The 21,712-nt window shown below is 38.8% G+C and overlaps 1 protein-coding gene across 1 annotated transcript in view; it reads right to left on the bottom strand.

Moving 5' to 3' along the window:
* Positions 1-981: 981 nt before the first annotated feature.
* Positions 982-21,712, bottom strand: part of PON3 (paraoxonase 3) — a 48,403-nt gene continuing 27,672 nt past the window's right edge. The window contains exons 3-9 of the mRNA XM_077123466.1: positions 20,444-20,499; positions 16,480-16,645; positions 11,068-11,194; positions 8,089-8,289; positions 6,994-7,075; positions 6,614-6,742; positions 982-1,259 (exon numbers count right to left, since the gene is read on the bottom strand). Of these exons, the coding sequence (XP_076979581.1) occupies positions 1,101-1,259; positions 6,614-6,742; positions 6,994-7,075; positions 8,089-8,289; positions 11,068-11,194; positions 16,480-16,645; positions 20,444-20,499 (920 nt within the window). The 3' untranslated portion in view covers positions 982-1,100. The remainder of the gene's footprint in view (positions 1,260-6,613; positions 6,743-6,993; positions 7,076-8,088; positions 8,290-11,067; positions 11,195-16,479; positions 16,646-20,443; positions 20,500-21,712) is intronic.

Genomic DNA, 21,712 nt, shown 5'->3' with positions numbered 1-21,712 from the left:
TTACAAATGAGTACATCAGCCTTGCCATGCCCTGAGATGGCCTGTGAGGCCTGTCTCTTGACAGATTTCCCCAAATCTGATTTCCTGTGTGTGAGCACTCCTCATGGAGAAAATGCAAGTTAGAGAAGGGCTTGGGAAGTCTCAAGATGTCAAGTCTTGCTTTGATCTGCAGGCTGCAGCACTTGATTAGCAATCTGTACCCAGCCCAATTGGGGGAAGAGGGATTTATAAATATTTGAACATTAGTTTTTCTCCTGGTGTAGAATGTAGGATCTTGGAACACCACAGTTGTATGAGGTCCATTTTCTGACATAATTTAGTAATGGTCTTAGGTGAGATGTAGACCCCACTTACCACAACCACAGCGTCTTATTGCAGAAAGAACATTGGGGATGGGAGACAAAAAGCTGAGAGGTCTGGCTTTTGGTTGTTGATAGTTAGATTCAGTTGTCAACTTGGCCAGGTGAAGGCACTTAGTTCTGCTGCTGTGGACTTGAGCCAATGGTACGTGAACCTCATCTGTTGCTAATTACATCTGCAGTCAGCTAGGAGGCATGCCTGCTGCAATGAATAACGTTTGACTTAATTGGCTGGTGCTTAAATGAGAGCGCACAATGTAGCACAGCCTAAGCAGCTCGGCATTCCTCATCTCATCACTCGCAGCTTAGCCCACACCTCTGGAGATGCAGAAAGAAGTCACCCTGGGGAAAGTTGTTGGAACCTAGGGGCCTGGAGAGAAGGCCAGCAGAGATCGCCCTGAGCCTTCCCACGTAAGAAAGAACCTCAGTGGAAAGTTAGCTGTCTTTCCTCTGAAGAGCTAACAAAATGAACCCCCTTTTATTAAAAGCCAACCTGTCTCTGGTGTGTTGCATTCTGGCAGCTAGCAGAATGTACACAACTAGAACAGCTGTATTCTACTAACTTGGGGATATCATGTAACCTCTCTCTACTCCTTTACTTCCATCCATAAGAAAACCTAGACACGGGTTTGTTGGTGTTTATTATTTACTCACAGTTCCAATTCCTTTAAAATTAAGGAAATTAATTTTAAATTAATTTTAAATTTACTGAACATGCAGATTTTTTGGAACATCTGGAGTCTAGAGTTCACAGTAGAGTGCCTTGTGAAATACGGTGCCTATGAGAAGTTTTCCCTGATACACAGAAGCCACGGTGCTGCCCTGAAGCATGGAGCCATTATTGGCATACACAGTGTTCACTTGGGGCTTCTCGGACAAAACGCTCTGTAGGCGAAGGACCTGTCAAGAGAAAATCGTTATTCAATAGACAATATGAGCACATAGCCACCCAGTGACATTTTCCTTCCCACATATTCCAAGACTGGGATGGACTAACACAGATTCAAGTCCCAACCCCTCCAAAAAGACAGATTCAAGTCCCAACCCCTTATCTCATGAATGTGCTCTTATTTGGAAAGAAGATGTCTGAAAATGTTATTAATTAAAGAGGCCAAACTGGATTAGGGTCACTCCCAATCCGACTCGTGTCCTCAATAAGAAAGGAAATTTGGACACAGACAGAGAGTAAAGAGCCGTGTGACAGACGCAAAGATAGAGTCATGACTTTCTGGCAACTCTCAGTCCCTGCAGACTTCAGAGGAAGTGGCCTTGATTCATAGTTCTAGCCTCCAAAACTGTGGAGCAATAAAGTACTGTTGTTTTAAGCCACTCGGTTTGTGTTACTATGTTAGGTGGTCTAGGAAACTAAGGCAAGGACTAACATATTTTTCAGAAATCAGAATATCCTCACTAGTTTTTTTTTTTCTGATTAAAGTACTTGCGTTGGTTTGGATCTATTATCTACCCTAGAAAAGTTATGTTCTAATCATGATCCATTCTTGTGGGGCAGCCATTTCTTTTAATCCTGATTCAATAATGTAGGGTGGAAAATTTTTATTAGATTATCTCCACGGAGATGTGACATGCCCAATTTTGGGTGTGACTTTTTAATTAGATGAGCTATGACTCTGTTCATTCAGGATGGGTCTTGATTAGTTTACTGGAATTCTTTAAATGGGGGGGAACATTTTGAAGAAACCTCAGACGCAGATGTTTGGAAAACAGTTGCTTCAGAGTTGACATAGAGCCTATGTAGATGTTAGGAGATTGAGACAGAAATTGCCCAGGTGCTAAATAAGGAGTCACAGAAAAAGCCAGAACCGGAAGAGAGAAATTTCCATCCCAGGCAGATGCTAAGCTAAGAGATGAAACCTAGAGTTTTGTCCTAGAGCAGCTAAGTGAAGGCCTACAGATGCGTAGAGAGGAAATCACTGGCATTAGACGCTGGAAACAAAATGGGAACAAGAACCAGCAGACACTAGCCATCTAATTTCCCAGATCACCCTTCCTTGAGCCAGTGTATCTTTTTCTAGATATGTCTTAGAACTGTGAACTTGCAACCTAACAAATTCCCTTTTCAAAAGTTGTTCCATTTCTGGTATATTGCATTCTGCCATCTTAAACCAATACAGTACTTATGATCTATTGCTATCTATCCACTGAAGTGGATTGGATTTGACATTAGTCAATTTCCTAAACAGATGACATGCAATTTTGATTGTTTAGACATCTCCATTAGAGGGAGGTGAGAGTGCATGGATGTTCTTACCTGATTCTTGAACTAGGGTGGTCCTCTCACTGTGGGAACGATCTTGCATTTAACTGAGCCCACAGCATGAGGAGGGGAAAACAGAACAAAATGACAAAAGGACACTGAGTGAGCCAGCTAACCCTAACTGGCAATCAATGGGGTGGCAGTTGTTATAGCTGGAGCCCCCTTCCATCTGCAAAGTGATTAGAAAGTATAAAGAATACATACTTTGGGATTCAATCTGATACTTCACTGCCTAGCACTGTTATTGATCCCAAGGATTAATACACTTTACTTTGCTAATCAGTAAATATAAAAAAGGTCAAGTTTCCCAATAGCCTGGATAAAGTCCACTCAAACAAAACATGATAGAAATTTTTAAAATAAATAGAAGTGCACAAGTCTATTCAGTCATATCTCATTAGATTAGTTTTTGTTAAAGTTTTTCATAAGCAGTCTTACACCTTGATATTGGATTCTTATACAAAAATACTTAAGCTTGGATCTCTGTGTGGAAGACACGAAATTCAGTTGGAAGTAAAGCGTGCCAGTGAGGTTGAGGAATGAAATCTTATTTAAAATAAACAAATTATTAACCTTGAAAATAGAGATATGAAAAGGATCCTCAATAATTAATTTTCAAATCATCCTAGGAGGATTATATTTTCATTTCCTTAAAGCAGGCATTGCTAGGTTTTTGTAGGAGAAGTTATATGGTTTCCATGGGTTTATTTTTAAGACAAAGAAAGTTTGCCAGATGAGGGTCACAGTTCTTTAGGCTCTAGATCAGGCCACATTTTTGTTTCTTTTTCTATTTTTTTGGTGTTATTTTCAAGAAGTTTTGACCTCTGTGTCAATAAGAGAGAAAACGGCTTATTTTTTAGAGAAAACTAAAGAGCAGCAGTATTGGAAAAAGCAGTAAGTACATGTTTTAATTTACCCCCTGTGCCAATTCCTGGGCTAGGAACGGAATCTCAGTTTCCCAACTGCCCAAACCTGGATTTGAACACCGTAACTTTGCTCAAAGTTTATCTTCTCAATAAGGTTATCCTGATTAATAATCAGACCTGCCAATCCCCTCTGCTCACAGTAATAATGACTGCTTTTACTCTGCTGTGTTTTTTTCCTTAGAACTTATCACCTTCAAGCATGCTATATAATTTACTTACTTCTTATGTTTATTGTTCATTTTCTGCTCCTTCCCTTTCTCCTAAGAATAGAGATCTTTTTCAGTTTTGTTTTCTGATATATCCTAAGCTTAGAATAATGCCTGGAACATTTGAGGGGCTCAATAAACTTTTTTCTCACAGTGTATGTGCCAAGAATTTATATCTATATTTACATTCAGTAGAGATTTTTTTTCTTAAACTTAATGCCATAGAAAATGCAATGGTGTGTGCTACTGTTTCTTAAAAATATATATTTTTATTGAGAAATCTTTACACACACACAGTCCATCCAAAGTATATAATTAATGACTCATACTATCATCACATAGTTGCATATTCATCACCAAGATCATATTTAGGACATTTGCATCACTCCAGAAAAAGAAATAAAAAGAAAAATCTCATATATCCCATACCCCTTGCTCCTCCCCCTCATTGACCACTAGTATTTCAATCTACCCAGTATTTTACCTTTTATCCCCCCCATTATTTATTTATTTTTCATCATTATTTTTTTACTCATCCGTCTATACCCTGGATAAAAGGAGCATCAGACACAAGGTTTTCACAATCACACAGTCACATTGTAAAAGCTGTATAGTTATACAATTGTTTTCAAGCATCAAGTTTACTGGAATACAGTTCAACAGTTTCAGAAACTTCCCTCTAGCCACTCGTGCAGGTTTGAAAGGATTTATGTACCCTAGAAAGGGCATGTTTGAATCCTAATCTATCTTGTGGAAGCAGCTGTTTCTTTTAATAGGGTATTAAAAGGGTATTAAATAGGGTATTCAGTACTATAGGTTGGAAACTCGATTAGCTTATCCCCATGGAGATGTGATGTGCCTACTTGGGGATATTAACCTTGGATTAGAGGGAGATGTGTCTCCACCCATTCCAGGTGGGTCTTGATTATTATACTGGAATCCTTTAAAAGAGGATTTTTACTGGAATCCTTTAAAAGAGGATTTTCCAAAATAAAAATCCTTTTTATTTTGGAAAAAGTTTGAGAATGAAGAGACAGCCACAAGAACAACCAGAGCCATGCAGCCAGAGACATTTGGAGATGAAGAAGGAAAATACCCCCAGAGGAGATTCATGAAAGAAGAAGCCTGGAGAAAAAACTAGCAGATATTATGATGCTCACCATGTGTCTTTCCAGTTGAGACAGAAACCCTGAACTTCATTGGCTTTTCTTGAGTGAGGGTAATCTTTTGTTGGTGCCTTTAATTTGGACATTTTTATAGACTTGCTTTAATTGGGACATTTTCATGGCCTTAGAAGTATAAACTAGCAACTTAATAAATTCCCCCTTTTAAAAGCTGTTCTGTTTCTGGTATATCGCATTCCAGCAGCTATCAAACCTGAATTCCACTCCAATAAACTAAAAAGGGATATGTAAATAATGCATAAGTATAACCTCCAGAATAACCTCTCGACTCTTCTTGAAATCTCTCAAACACTGAAACTTATTTTGTCTCACTTCTCTCTTTCTTCTTTTGGTCAAGAAGGTTTTCTCAATCCCATGATGCTGGGTCCCAGCCCATTTTAGTAGTCCTGTCCACTTTGCCAGGGAGATTTACACCCCTGGGCGTCATGCCCCATGTAGTGGGGAGGTTAGCCAGTTCACCTGCTGAATTGGCTCAGAGAGAGAGAGGTCACTTCTGGGCAACAAAAGGTTCTCTAGGGGTGACTCTTGGGCATAATTATAAGTAGGCTTAGTTTTTCCTTTGAAGGAATAGATTTCATAGGGACAAATTCCAAGATCAAGGACTCAGCCTATTGAAATGGTTGTCCACATTGTTTGAAGAATATCAGGAATTCCCCATATGGGGAAATTTAATATTTCCTCCTTTCTCCCCAGTTCCCCAAGGGTACTTTGCAAGTACTTTTTTATTCTCTGCCCAAATTACCCTGGGATATATTGGGGCATCACACTAACCTGTACAAACCAACAAGATCTCAAGATTCCATGTAATTATGGTGTTCAAATAAACTGACCACACAAGCTAAAGTAGGTAATGTGCTACCCAAAATATAAATTTCACATCAATAAACATCTCTCCCTTTGGTCTTACGAGAAGCTGAAATTCTAAAACATGGACCGTAAAAATACCTTAGTCCTATCCAGATCAGCTTCATTCGTATCTCTAGTCAAAGTCTGATCCTTTTTCAACTTTGTAAACAGTTGCTCTATGGGATAGTGCTGACTTTCATAGCTTCGGTGCTCTAAATCTGAGTCTCAGGTGTCACATAAATACCTGAAGTCTCAGGGACTGTGCAGGTAGACACAGAAAAGTCAATGACTTATGCTTCTGTGTTAGAAATCATATTTTGAAATAACACAAATTATACTTTTAAAATGAGATATTCTCCAGTACGATCATATACAATAGAATCTGTAGGATAAAGTGAATTTTGCCTTGAGACTAGAGTCAATTAATCCCCATTATTTGAGCATGATGTTGGGTATTGTGGAAGAAGACAGCTCCGTATGTGACACCCACTGTGACTAACTGCTTGGCCTGCTCAGAGCCTCCATCCTGATCACAACTATGATAATCAGGTTCATATTTCCCTATTATCCCCCAAAGCAAGGTAAGCTTTAGCAAGGAAGATAGTCCTGGCAACCCGCAGCCATTAAACTGTTACCCAGTGGCCTGAAAGGATTAATGAGACATATCTCCACATTGGACCCAAATCTCTACTTTTTCCATACGTAGAATTTGTTTGATTCTGGAACATCAAACATTACCCACTTAAATTCTCCCAACAACCTCAACAAATTGTTCTTGTAGCTTTGCCTATGAACTCAGAAAAGCACAGAAACTTACTTCTGACCCTGGAGGATCCTTGGGGTCATAGTTTAGCAGCTTCTCGGCGTTAGGGTGGCACCCTGCCAGAATGTCTCCCGTGGCAGGATCAACAGTTAAGTTATCAACTAAAGTGTCCAACTGTATCACCTTTCAACAAAGAGGAAGAGAGAAGACATGGTTTCAATTTCCTTCATCATGTCGCCCTCCTTCCCTCCACTCCTTTCCAGCTCCTGGAATTGGTATTTTTAGGGGTCTTGCTGGCTTGAGAATTATAAATGCAGTCTTACCACATTCCTCTAAAATGCTCATGTTTCCTTCATTCAAGAAGGAGTACATTCCTAGGTCAAGTATGGGACAAATGTCAGATGCTCTGTTGTGTGGGCAAGAAAGAATCTTACCTTCATTTGAGTCAAATCCCAGTTTTTGTGTTTTTTCATTACATGAATGTTCTTAGCAACCACATCAGCTACATAGATATACCTTGGAAGTAAACAACATTCATATTTTAAAAAGTAGTAATAAGAGATGACACTAACTTTAATTTTGGAGGAGAGGTATAAAAATTCACAGTAGCTCAAAGTAATACGGCAATCCCTCTCCAAACCACAGTTAAAGAAGATAATGCAGTGGTATTTTTAGTATTATTGAATTGCTTAAAATAGGCTTTGAATATAAGTTGGGAGTATACAGTAATGAAAATGATGTTTCTAGGTGACATCGGTTTCATCTAGGTCAGTTTCATTACTTATGGATCACAATTTATTTTTTAAAATGAGAGTAGGTAAGCAAGCCTCGTATAAGGTCAGAAGGTACTATACTCCAAAAACAAATGCTGAAAAGTAGTATCAGCTGACCACAAAGCTCAGTTATAAACATTTCTAAAAAGAGGAAGAGCACTTAAGGCTGTTTTCTACAGGGACTTTATCTTATCTGTTCATTGTCTCTAATTTGCTTGTGAATAATCATGGTACTTTTCTTTTAAAAAAATCTACTTAAAACACTTCTAAAGAGTGTTTTCGCATAGAATATTCTGTTGCAGCATTTCAGTAAGTCTAAAACTTATACAATGGCAATTCCCAAACTAAGTTGGGCCTTCCTCTCTAATAACTGGCTTTTGGGTAACTGAACTTAGTACATGTGGTTAAACATAGTTGAGCTTTTTAAGTTGCCAAGGTACTGCATGTTTGCTCTCCTTTTTACTGTGCAAGGTAAGTAAGTGCCTTTCCAGAGTCATGAAAGAACTTGGAAAAGAACCCGAGATCCTCACATCCAAATTCCTTTATTTTAATGGGGGAAGGTGAGGTTCAAAAAGACAGATTGTTTACGTAAGATCACACATTTAGTGTGAACGCTGGCTGAGCATGACACCTCTGCCACATAAACTGACTGTTTAAGTCTAAGAAGTAGCTACCTCTTTAGGGAAGAAAGTCCATCAAAATGTCAAGGGCAACATTCTAAAAAAACAACTTTGGAAACATTCTAAAAGAGCTTACTTCTTGTCTAGTGAGACTGTGATCCCATTGGCAGAACTAAATCCTTTTGCCACCACTTTGACTTCCCTTGGACTGTAGAAAAGAACATAACTCCAGCGAAGATCCAAGAACAGTTCTAACATTGACAAGAAAAAGGTAGTAAAATAACGGTCTCTGGTAGCATAGAACTGCTCTGGTCCAAGAACCACAATGTCATTCACACTAAAGTCAAAAAGAAAAAAGAAAAATACGTGGGATATTTAAATATCCTGATCATTTATTTAAAAACACTAAATTTCTGTTTGACCAATCTAATTATCAATTTTAAAAAGTGCACATGAACTAGTAAGGGTTAAAGAATTCCACAGAAAGGGCAAAATTTTGCATTACCCTGCTGATTTTCATTTAACCATTTCCTATTTGCTCAGACTCCTCTGCTATGCCAGTTAGCAAAACATAAATAAAAATATAAATAAACCTCAAAACTCCACAATCTTTATTGACTTGGAAATATTAATAGCAGTTATCTGTGGCTTTCACAGTGCAGTTCACTAATACTTCTGGTTCTTTTCCCTCTGGAATTATATATCTCCATCCTCTTGACATTTGCCAGTCATGTGACTTGCTTTGGCCAATGAAATGAAGTGATGTGTGGCTTCTGATTGAAGACTTTAAGAGTGATCCACCACGTTTCCCTTACTCAGCAACTGAGTAGAGGGTGCTGTTCACCTAGGTCTCTAGGTTAGGACAATATGAAGCTGGGTCCTTGAGAAACCCACATTCAATGCATAGCATGAACAAAAAGTAAAACAAAATAAAGCTTTGTGATTTTGTGCCACTAAGATGTTAAAGTTTTTTTTTTTTTTTCTGTTATTGTGGTATGACCTAGTTCATCTGACCACTAAATTTTCTCTGAGTAGTGTGGGTTATGGGTAATATCTTTTCTTGTTTGTGTTCTTCAGTACCATTAAAATTTTTAAATGGAGCAAGTCTCACTATAATACCCAGTAGAAAAAAACATTGGAGTTGTTTCTGTTTTGGAATTTTAAAAAACTGGTGACATAAAAACAATGTCAAAAGGATTAAACATTTTTAGATTACATTTAGGAAAGGAAAATTTGGAAGAATTAGGAGATACTTTGAGGTCTTGAGAAACAAGGCCTTTCCCAGGATCACTGGTCTACTTATCTTTCAGGTCTCAGTTTGTGTTCCTTCCACTGAAAAGTATTCCCTGATACTCTGGGTTAGACTAAATTCCCTCATTTTGTGTTCCAATAACATCCTCTTCTGGCCTTGTAATTGTCTGGTCAATGTGTGCATTGGGGAACCCACTGAATACCTCCCCAGATCCTCGAAGCAGCTGCCACTGCTGCACCCAGCTTTGCATGGGACTTGAATTCCTGTGAATACAACCTGACATTACCTTACCTCAGGCTTGCTGTAGGCCTCCTGCCTCCCATTTGGAGGTTTACCTAATGATATCAAAGCATAGGCTGCCACAAAACTTGGCTTGCACATGTACAACCAAGAATACAGGGGCATTATCACCCCTTGAGGCAAACCTTTGACTAGTGGGGCCAGTAGATAAATTCTTCTTTTTTTTATCTTGGCCAGATGGTCATGAAATGAGGCTTACAATGCCTCTTAGAAGATAATTCATGATTTCAAGCAATGAGCATTGCATTTAGCATGGCTGGCTTGATAATGTATTTGCTATAGGCTCTTCTTCTTTCCCTGCTTCACTTCTCCTTCCTGGGATTGTCCTCTCTAATAATGTAGTATCACACCAGGTTGTCCTGGCTGTGCTTTCTGGGGAACTCTTATTGTGAGGTCACACATTATTACAGTTGATCCTCACAATCCACGAATTAGGTAAATCAGGCTAATGAGGGAATCCCCATTTGGCTGAGGAAATTGAGACACTGATTAGATTATTTGTCCACATTTTCCCAAACACCTTGTGGTGGTCCTGTTCCCAACTGTGGTCTAAAAACCCAGCACAACGTATCATGAGAAAAGTCCAACAACTACACCTTCTCTTATTTCTTCTGCTTTCAGCTCCAGTTGCCCCCCAATTTTATGGGGGAGAAATTCTTAAGTTACATTTAGAAAGAGAGTAAAGGAGAGGGAAAGAGCTTCCTTTTCTTTTCCTGTTATCCTACACCATGGAAAGATCAATCTCTTCTGCTTTGGAACCAGTCTTTTTAGTATTAAGTCCATTCTACAAAAGATAAATCCTTTATTGTTTGTTCCAACCTTAAAATGGGCAACCCATCCACTAAGAAAAACCTATTTTTTTCTGAACACATAAAAAATATACTCAACTTTGAGATAGAGGCCAAGTTTAGAATTCAGATGACTCCTGCCTTATACCCTGTTCTGCCACTTAGAAATTGTATAACATAGGCAAGTTACTTAACCTCAAACTTCTCTAAGTCTCATTTTACTCATGGTTACTACTAATAGCTGTTGTGTCAATTAAATTAAATGAATTATGTTTGGTGTGGTGCCTGGCACACGATCAATACTTAATAAATGTAAATTTTATAAATACCCATGGACTTTTTTCAAGTTCTACTTCAAAACTTTAACTGAACAAAGAAATGGCCCATATGGAGGTTGGTTATAACACCTAGTGGGTGAAGCTCTTAGCATTTGACTTACCAAGACAACTTGAAAAGGAAGTGGGAGTTTAAAGACAACTAAACAGTAGGTATTGAGCTGTTGTGGTTCAGAGGATGGAATTAGAGCTGGAAACCTGATTGAACACCTTTTTAGGATTAAAATGCTTTCAACATGTTGGTGAATATAAGGATGTTCAGTACTGAATACAGCAATTTCTAGTAAGGTGCTGGGCAGTGTTACCATGGGAACCTTTAGATACCATTAGGAAAAATGCTACTAAACAAAAGTTTAAGAAAGCCTGCCTGCTGAACCAAAGACAACAAAGCTCACAGCAGAGGTGCAAAATAATAGAAGTGTAATGCTTTAATTCCATACCTTTTGAGAAGTTCATGCTTTATGGTTTTCAGGTGCATGAGAGAACGATGTTGTTCCTCAAATCTAAATATCTCCACAGTGGACTTCATGTGGGGATGATTCACAACATAAAGGTACACAGTATGGTCTAAAATGTAAAGAAAGGCATAATTTCTGAGTAGTTTACTTCTATCACAACACTATTATTAGACTTGGTGTAAAATTTTATTTCTTCAAAGGTTTTTACATCTTGTATTTGATCCTCATGGTCCACCTGTTAGGTAAGATGAACAAATGCCAGAATCTCCTTTCTTTTTTTTTTTTTTAATTTTGAGCATTTATTGACAAATTGAGCTTCAAGAGATTAATGAATCATCAGCAATTTTACCACTACCAAGTGGCAGGGCCAAGCACAGAATGTTTGTGCAATGGTCAACCTCCACTACACAAAATCCCTAAATGGGAACTACAGTAGTACATAAACATGGAGGTAATTTCCCCATGTGGCCCTTCGAGAAAAAAAAGTACAAGCAGACACAAAGCTGCTGAGAAGGCTTTTTGTGTACGTGAGAACTGTCTACATTGCAACACAAATTTGAAGTATGTCAGGGCTATGTAAATATCTTAAAACACACAACATATCCCAGCTAGAGAATGAACCTCTGACACAAGTCCACAACCTGAGGTTACATAACAACATTCAGTGGACACAATGAACATGGAATTAAATATCAATGTGAAAGAAAGTAAAGCCAATTCCAGGTATGTCTTCTCAAGAATGTTTATTTATCCATTTTCATATTGGAATGTAAACTGCTGTGAACAGGGTTGAAGGTGTGATCTGGTTTCTCAAACTGTTCTTTCTGGGTTAGCAGGAGTTTTAGGTAGACGTAGCTCTAGAGTTTTGAAAGACATTGCCCATTCCTCCACTAGGACTTGGTCTGTGTTTGTTGTCTTTCTTGCAGTCCCCAAGCCTGCAATGGAGCTAAGTCAAGCCCTGAGATGCAGAGCTTATAACCCGAGATTCTCAAACACATATGACGTCTTTATGAAAATTAGCAAAAGGTGCTCCCTCAAAGATGACTTTTTCTTCTGGCTAACCCAGCTCTGTGTGAGGGCCAAGAGCTTGGCAAGCAGAGCATGGGTTGGATTTCAGCCCACATGCGGCTCTTCAGCCAGGCACCCTTTTGCCGAACACAGCAAGAATGATCGCATGTACTAGCCTGGTTTTATCCCTTCAATTCCAGGGCCTCTGCTGGACATGTCTTTTCATATTAGATATGCTTGGTGGAAATACCTTTGCTCTCTATCTCCTCATCCCTCCCAATTTCTATGAGTGATGTTTTGGCCTTATGAATTAAGACAGGTGACTAACAAATAAAATAAGCTGTCAATCACACAATATTCAACTTCTGAAAAACCTGATTATATACATGAGGGTCGATCTGTAAATTGATCCCATTTCAAAGTAACAAAACCAAAACCAAAACTACCCCAAACAAATAACAGAAACACTTCTAACATTATCCCATGCAATGAAATAGCCCTTAATCTAATCAATCATTATACCTTCTCCAATATTTGTCTAATATGGTGTCAGGCAAAAAAATAAGTGATGGTTTTCAAATTATTCGAAAAGATACTAGAGCCCCATTCTCATGGAAGGAAGAGATAAGGGATTAGAAATGAGATTACTTGGGTTCTAGTTCTGGATTTGCCATTTACTAAGTACATAAGTGAAGATACACTTTACAACATTTCTCTTAACTCCATTTTTCCATCTATAAAATGGTGTGTTAATATCTGCTCTGCCAGTCTAATAGGGTTTTTTTCATGTACTCATTTAACACGTGCTTACAGAGTACCTACTATGCATCAGATATTATTCTAGCCTCTGGGAATCCAGTAATGAAATGAACAAGTCAAATAAGCTTTTATGGTAATCATTTTCTACAGAATAAAACAGAGAGGGAATAATTAGTAAATAAATAAAGAATATTGCAGTAGGGAGATTCCTCCTTTGGCAAGTGGTGCCCTCTTAAAGATCAACAGTTAAGGTTGGATCTTGTGCTGGCTTGAAAGTATTATGTATTCCAGAAAAGCCAAGTTTTAACCCTGATCCAATTTTATGGGAGCAGCCATTTCTGTTAATCCTGATTCAATACTGAAGGGCAGAAGCTTTAGATTAGATTATCTCCATGGAGATGTGGCATGCCCAACTGTAGGTGTGACCTTTTGATTAGATGGAGATGTGATTCTGCCCATTCCAGGCAGGTCTTGATTAGTTTACTGGAATCCCAAAAGAAGAAACATTTTGGAGAAAGTTCAGACTGATAGAGCAGAGACACAGATGTTTGGAGATGCTTGGAGCTCAGCAAACATTGCCATGTGCATTCCCATGAGATGTTAAGCAAGCCAGAACCTGGAGAGAGCCAAAAAGGGAAGCCAAGAGATGAAAGTCAGCCCTGGAAAGCAAACCGAGGAACCCCCACAGGCCAGAGGCTGAAAGCAATGGAGACCAAGAGCAAGGGATCAGCAGATGCCAGCCACATGCCTTCCCAGCTGATAGAGGTGTTCAGGATGGTATCAGCATTTCTTGAGTGAAGGTAACCTCTTATTGGTGCTTTAGTTTGGATATTTTCTGGCAACTAAAACTATAAACTTGTAACTTATTAAATTCCCTTTTTAAAAGCCATTCCATTTCTGTTATATTGCATACTGGCAGCTTAACAGACTAATACAGATCTGAAGATGAGAAGGAGCCCACTGTGTGTGAGGCAGAGAGTCTTGGTATTTTTAGCAATATAAAAAAATATTGATTACCATTTTGATGAATGCTAGAAGGAGAACTACATCGAGAGGAAATATAACAAGGTTCATAGACAGAAACAAGATAGTGGAAAGTCTTACCTGACAAGGCAATATATAAGCTGGGGCCTGACTGATAAGGAATAAGCTAGAGATGAAGGAAAGACATTTGAGGCAGAGGAAGCAGCAGATGCAAACACGCCAAGTCATGAAGCATTTTCAAAGAACTAAAAGAAACCCAGTGTGGCTGGTCCAGAGAGTCAGGAGAAAAGTGAGTCCAGTGAGAGCAAACAAATGACAGAATATGTAGGGGTAGCACCCATGAACCCAAGCCACCCTAGAGAGTTGAAATTTATCCTCAGAATAATGTGAAGCAATATGCATAATTTTAAGGAGCAAGTGACATGATCAGATTAGCATGAAAAATAACTCTGGCTATTAAAATGGATTGAGGTGATTTAAGAGGGAAGGTGGGGAGAGTGGTTAAGAGGCCAGTGCAAAATCCAGGGGAAACATGCTGGGGTCTTGAACTGGGATGGTAGTGGCGAAGATGTGGAGAGGTGGACAGTTTGGTGAGGTATTTAAGAGGTAGACTGAACAGGATGTCATAGCCAGTTGACTGAATGAGGCCAAGGAAAGGAAAGTGTCAAAGCCGGTCCTCAAGGTTTTATTTTGAGGAATACATAAGCTATTATATATGAAAAAGCTTTGTAAACTGTAAAGCCATACATAATTGTTAGGTACAGCTATGTTTTAAAGTGGAACTTGATAAGCAAATAAATGTGATTTCAGGTGAATATTTAATCTACTAAATAGAATAATATTCTAACATTTTAAAAGGAACATACTTATTTACAAATGAACAAGTCTTTTGTTGGTACAGACCAAAGAAATGGACAAAGTTCTATTGGAAAAGTGGATAGAAATAATTATTAATCATTCCCTTCTATTCATTCAAATTTCTCTCAATACTTTGAAACTCTAGCATGTATTTGAAAGAATTAAAACATCGCTTCTGGGCGGACCACGGTCACTGAATATCAGCACTTCAATGTGGCTTTCCCTTCATGTGTTGTAATGAGTGAGGTTTCACTGTTCTCATTTTTCTACATGTTCTTTGGACCCAAATATATTTTTAAAATAGTCTGGAATTAAGAACAAGTAAAAATCATATCGTAAATTGAAGTTTTAAAGCATATAAAATGTACAAAAACCCACATTTTTATAACAGCTCTTTTAGATAAGATTCACAGACCATAAAATTCACCCTTTCAAAATATATTCAGTGGTTTTTAATATATTCACAGAGTTGTGCAACTATAACCACTGTTTGGTTTCAGAACAATGTCATCACCCCAAAAAGAAAGCCCAAACCCATTAGTTGTCACTCTCATTCCCTATTCCCCTCTAATCTACTTCAGAGATTAGGATTTACCTATTCTGGACAATTCATATGGATGGAAATAATATGTGGACTTTTCTGACTGAATCCTTTCACACAGTGTGATGTTTTCAAGGTTTATCCATGGTGTAGAACTTCAGATGAAGTTTCACTACATCATTCTTTTTTATTGCTAAATAATATTCCATTGTATCCATATAATGCATTTTGATTATGCATTCATTAGTTGATGAGCATTTATGTTGTTTCTACTTTTGGGCATCATGAATAATACTAAGAACATTGATAAGTATGTTTTCTGTGTGGACAAGTGTTTTTAATTCTCCTGGGTACATATCTAGGAGTTGAATTTCTGGGTTATATGTTACTAGCTTTAACATTTTGGGGAACTGCTAAACTTCTTTCTAACGTGGTGACACTATTTTACAATTGCATCAGCAACTTATGAAGATTCCAGTTTCTCTCCATCCTCAACAACACTTCTTGTTGTCTGTCTTTTTAAATTTTAGCCCCATCTTGGTGAGTATGATGTGTTATCTCATTGTGATTTGATTTGTATTCCACTAATGACTTTTGATGTTGAGCATCTTTTCATGTGCTTTTTTTTTTTTGCCATTTGTATAGCTTTGGAGAAATGTCTATTAAGATCATCCACCCATTTTTAAATTGGGGTCTTTGTGTTTTTGTTGTTGAGTTGTAATAGTTCTTTATATATTATAAATGGGAGATATATAATTCTCCCATTCTATGGAATATCTTTTCATTTTCTTGATGGTGTCTTTGAGGCTCAAAAGTTTTAATTTTGATGCAGTCTAATTTATCTAGTTTTCCTTTGGTTGACCTATATTTTGAACGTCACACAATTATTTTCTTTTTTTGTTGCATGGGAAGGTACCAGGAATTGAACCTGGGTCTCCGGGAAGCATAATTATTTTCAAAGGGCCCTTAGTTTATGTTAGATTTCTGAGAATAGTATTCAGGCTGGTTGAAAGAGTCAACTAAGAAGGAAGAAGAACAGGAGATCATTGAGGGTTTTAAATCCCAATCTGCCTTCTTTAATGCAATATTTAAAATGTTTAAAAAGTTCACATCTTTTTACAAATAAACATCTTTAAGGTAAAATAGCTTCTCTCCAATGCTTTTAACATAAATGTTGAATAATTTGGGATGGGAGGTTGGTATCCCATCATTTTCTCCCTATTTTTTAAGTATTTGTGCCTTACCCTTGTCGACGAAAGTACTGATCCCATGTGGATTAAATGATGCTCTGTCAAATCCATCACTGATTTTTAGTGCCTGTGCCATTGGGTTTTGCTCATTCAGATCCATCAAGAAGATCTTCCCTGGTTCATCTGGTGCAAAACTTGGCATGCCTGGATACTTTAATCCCTTTAAAAATAGAGAATAAATAAACATGTATGTGCATATTAAAATTTCATTTTCAAACTGAACCTTAAATCTCAAAGCCAAGCAGAAATGCTCAAAGCTCTAAATTTCTTTAAGATTACTGAGATTTTCATTCTGTCAGCTGTTGTCATTATTGGAACTTGGAGTTCCCAATGTCATAGAAGCCTTGGCCATGAGTATGGAAAGAACCAAGATAAGGAAGTTTTCATATAACAAGGAAGGGGTTAAGCGAAAAAGTATAATGCAAGAGACGAGGCTATACCACAGTGTGCAAATTCCTTGACCTGTCTGTACTTCAGCATCTATCAAATAAAGAAGTTACACTAAATGATTGCTAAGATACTTTCTCTAGTCCTGATATTCTAAAATTAACCTTCCTCAAAGCAGAGAGAAGAGTGTATTATTTCATCTGATTTCTCTCATCCCTAAATCAATTATTTTATGTAGCAGCAAGTTGTAGAATCAGACCAAGAATTAACACAGAGTTACCAGTCTCATAGAGTTGACTTTTCCTAAAGTACTTTATTCCTACAGGCATGTTTAAAAATTCTGGCATGAATTTTTTTCTCCAAATATTGCAAAAAGTTTATTCCAGTAACGTGGGAAAGCGGCCCTTTCTACTAAAGGAATAGGGATTTATCAACCAAATCAGGCATCCTGAATGTATTGGGCTTTTGCTACTTCCAGGGCCATTGTGTCAAACCTAGGGGTTGTTTTATTCTATACCAGTTACAGAACTCAGCTCACTTCCTCCTTATGACCTTCCCCTCTCACTCTGACAGATAACGATTCTCAACAACCTTGTATCTTCTCCTGTATCCTTGTTCCCATTTGTGCTTAATTTAAACTCTTTCCTTCCTCTACCTTCTCTCATTCTCTGACTCTCTATCTCTCTCTCTCACACACACACATACACACCCACACCACACATACACACGCACACATACATTTAAAAATGCTGTCCATGGTCCTTCCACGGGGCCTGCTGAGATAGACATTCGAATCAAACCTGGGTCCTCGGCACAGCAGGCGAGAACTCTGCCTGTTGAGCCACCATGGTCCGCCCCCTCCCTCCCTACTCTGTCCTTGTGGATCTTATTCGTAAGGTTTCACTCTGCACCAAGACTTTCAAAATCTGCATATTTAACTGCAACATCTCTTTTGAGCTCTAGTGTGCAGTCTCAGCTTCCTTCTAAGGGCAGCTCAAAATCAACTTATCAAAACCAACATTTTCCTTAGGAATCCTTCCTCTCTTTGGAGATATCACTATTCTCCCAAAATTCAGTGTCCCAGTCTACCCTTTCTCCTAGAGTCAATTTGTTCGCCAAGCCTAGTGACTTAGAGAATGATAGTACTGGAAAAAAAATGCCAGGGCCATCTAATCACACACCTTCTCTTTTCACGTGAGGAAACCGAAGCTCAAAGAAAGCAATTTGCCAAGCCACCCAGGGTTTTACCTGTACAGACTCTGCCACACTATAATAAAAGGGCTGGAAGTAAAGAATATTGTCCAGGAAACCAGCTCAACAAAGAACACTATGGCAAGTACTTTGGTAGCTTGAGAACATGTGAGTACATGTTAGCTAGTAGAAAGACTGGATCCTTTGGAAATGGAAGTGATCTAATGGAGAGATGACTGTAGGACACTGCTAACACTTGGCCTAGATTAAGTATGATGATGAATGAAACATCTCTGATAAATAGCTGCACCCTCATTTAGTTTTCTGTGCAAGGCAGTTGGGGAGGAAGTTGTAGCAGCAGTCCATCTGTGTGCTAGTGATTGCAAATAATACTTTTGATCCCATTTTCTACTGAAAATAGTGAAATCACTTGGATGTGCAGGCATCTTATTTTCCCCAGCAGACTGTGTAAACAGGGATTGCAGTCCTCCACTATCCTCATTCACCAGGCATGCATTCAGCAAATATCCAAGCAGCTGGACCTGGCAGGAAGTGTGTTAGGTGCTGGGCATGGCAATGAACTCTCCAAAGTGCTGGTTTCAGAATGCATGAAGTCCAGTGGCACAGCAACGATCAAAAACATCAGTACATCAGTACAGTATAATATATAACAATCTGAGCACAGGGGCTGTGGCAGACTGTAGAGGAGGCAGTTAATCCAGAAGAAGAGAGTCAGAGAAGGCTTTCTGGAGGAAGTAAAGTGCCACCACGGTGAGGCTTCACAAAGAAATAGGAGCTAGCCAGCCACAGGTGATGAAAAGAGCAATCTTGCAGGCAGAGAGCAGGAGGCCAAATCCCAAGGCAGGGAAGAACACAGCCTGTTTGGATCCTCCAAATATACTAAAAATATCTACTGTGCGGTATTACTTTCCAGTTCTGCAGTCTCCAAACATGTTCGAGGATGGCAAGAAAGGCTAAGAGGAGAAGTCAAGGAGGGGAAGGGCTTAAATTTATTATAGTGCAAAGAGACATAAAATAAACAAAGAACATGTTTCTTTGTCTATAAATACAACTTGTTCATTAGTTTTACAAAAAGAACACTGTGATTTAGATGTGAAAATTAACATTTCTCATTGAATTATCTGTGTTGAAATTCTCTACTTTCTGGGTAGCAATCGTTTAGTACTTTCAGTTTCGATGAAAAGAGAAAAGAAGCATATAGTAGGAATGGCAAATATTTCCTAACAGGAAAGAAATCTGCTAACTACAGAATAATCATTTTTAAAGATCTATTTGGTAGAATACTGAAAATCTAAATTGACAATAGAAAATGTAAGAAAACAAAGAAAAGTTTCTATACAGTTTTGTTTTATCTTTGGCTTTGAAGAAAAGGTAAAGAAACAAAATCACTCCCACCCACAGCACACATCACCAGCACCACTAACACCACCAGCAGCTTAGAGCCCGGATGAGACCCTCACCTCCCCGTACCGTGTGCAGTCAAGAATTTTTAACTTCAGGCCATTAAGGGCTATTATAGTGTCCTTATTTGTTGTTTTTGTCTTTGTTTTGTTTTGTTTGCCCAAAACTATTTGGATTTTAAAATACATGTTCCTTGGTGGTGTTTTATTGGCCTAAAGGAATAGTCAACATGCCATGCCAGCAATTAGAATCCACACTGAAAATGTGATCAATTCACTTTTACAAAATCTTAGTCTCCGTTCCAAATTGCAACTGGTTTAACAAGTACAAGATACTTTTGAACATCTTCACAACATACACATTTTTAATTGATTGAAATTCAGTCCCTCACATAGCTTTCTGATCATCACAAAACCTGCAATGGGGGTATTGGAAATAAAATGCACTCTTTTCGCTTTAAGAGACCTGGAAGGTAGGGGAGGGAACACAAGGCGAAAAATGCTCAGGTTTTTAATCGTGTAACATGATAACACTTAATCCACAAACATTTACAGAGCTCCAAACACAGGCAGGCATGGGGTGAAGCAGAAGTGTCAGGGAGCACGTGACCACCAGAAGCTGCGGCCTGGCCCGGTAGGGAGAAAACAGGGTAGACAGCAGCGTGGCAGATCTAGAGAAGAGCCTAGGAATGGAATGGAAATCAATATACATTTATTGAGACCCTACTGAGTATGTAACTGCCCGCAGGGAGCTGCCCGCTATGGGGCATGAAAAGCTGGGTTCTCCTGTGGTGTCCTGATTAGCCCCAGGGAATCCTGTTTTGGCTTTTTTAGTGGACTGATTTACCCAAAGGCAGGATGAGCAAGCAGGGATCCATCGGGCAGTGCTAGCAGGCAGCATTAATGCACTGTCTATAAGGTATTGACATGAGCATCTGAAACACATAGAAAATACTCACACTGGAGATAAAAGCCAGCCCACTAGGAAGTATATCAATATCTTCAGAGCCAGTTTCTGCAAAAAAGATGGAGAATCAGAAAGATGAATAATATGAAGGCTTAAACAATAAACCTCAGAGTCCAAACTTTGAACTTCTTTTGGAAACTATATTGACTTTTTCAAACATATACTTGGGAAACTATATTAACGTTCACAAATCTGACAAGCTTACTATTTCACAATAAAACCTGAATCATGATGCCTGTCCCGATTAAGATGGCAGAATGAGATGCTTCAGGGATCCATCCTCCCACAGATCTGAACAACCAGTGAGCTCTGTTAGCAACTTTCTCAAAGCCCCAGAGAATGGTTAGAGGACTGAGGTAACAGGGCAAGCTTTGAATCAAGAAAAAGGCTACTTAAAGAGGTAAAATCTCAAAGAGTCCTGGCTGGCTGTCCCCCATCCACTACTGGCTTGGTGTAGAGCTGACCTGCATTCCCAGGGAACATTCTGGAGGGAACAGAGTAACTTTGGTGCACATACTGGTGATGTGTATATCTGGCCCAATCCGTCTGGCTGTGGCCTGAGGGACTTGCCATTTCAGAACTTGCCCTATATGTAGATGGCAACTCAGCAGACTCTTCCACAGAAAGCTGTGGAAGGACAGTCAAGTCGTGCTGCCTGAGACAAGAGATTGCTGCCCCAACCATGAGGAAACTATTTCCTAGGGAAGAGCAACCACAAAAAAGGTGAATTCTTAGGGCCACATGCATAAGCCCAGCACAGAAACACATGCTCCTCCACTTTGGCCTGGAGCTATTTTCCAAATTGATATGGATAAACCCTGAGGAAGGGCCCTCTCACTGGTCAATCTTCAAAGACTGGAAAAGGTCTTTTGTTTTTTTCCTTCCTTTCTTTCTTTATTTCTCCCTCCCTCCCTCCCTTCCCTCTCTCTCCCTTTCTCTGTCTGTCTCTCGCTCTCTCTCCCACCCTCCCTTCCTTCCTTGCTTTTTGTTAGCTGCTGGCATTCAAGGAAAGCAATGTCTTAACCCAATCTGGATTCAAACTTAAGAAACTGAGGTGCCAGAATCTAAATTCCCATGGTAATACATTAAATACCAAAATGTCCAGGTTTCAACAAAAAGGTTACAAAACACACAAAGAAAAAGTGAGAGACCAGGCAAAGGAGAAAATTATATCATTAAAAGCCATTAATGAAGAGGACCAGACCTGGGACATACCAGACAAAGACTTTTAAAAATGCTCGTAAACATGCTCAAAGAGCTA

This window comes from Tamandua tetradactyla, chromosome 1 (assembly GCF_023851605.1).
Source record: "Tamandua tetradactyla isolate mTamTet1 chromosome 1, mTamTet1.pri, whole genome shotgun sequence".
NCBI classification, from domain to species: Eukaryota; Metazoa; Chordata; class Mammalia; order Pilosa; family Myrmecophagidae; genus Tamandua; species Tamandua tetradactyla.
Note: the sequence above shows the minus strand (reverse complement) of the source record. Positions and strands in the feature narration are given on the sequence as shown.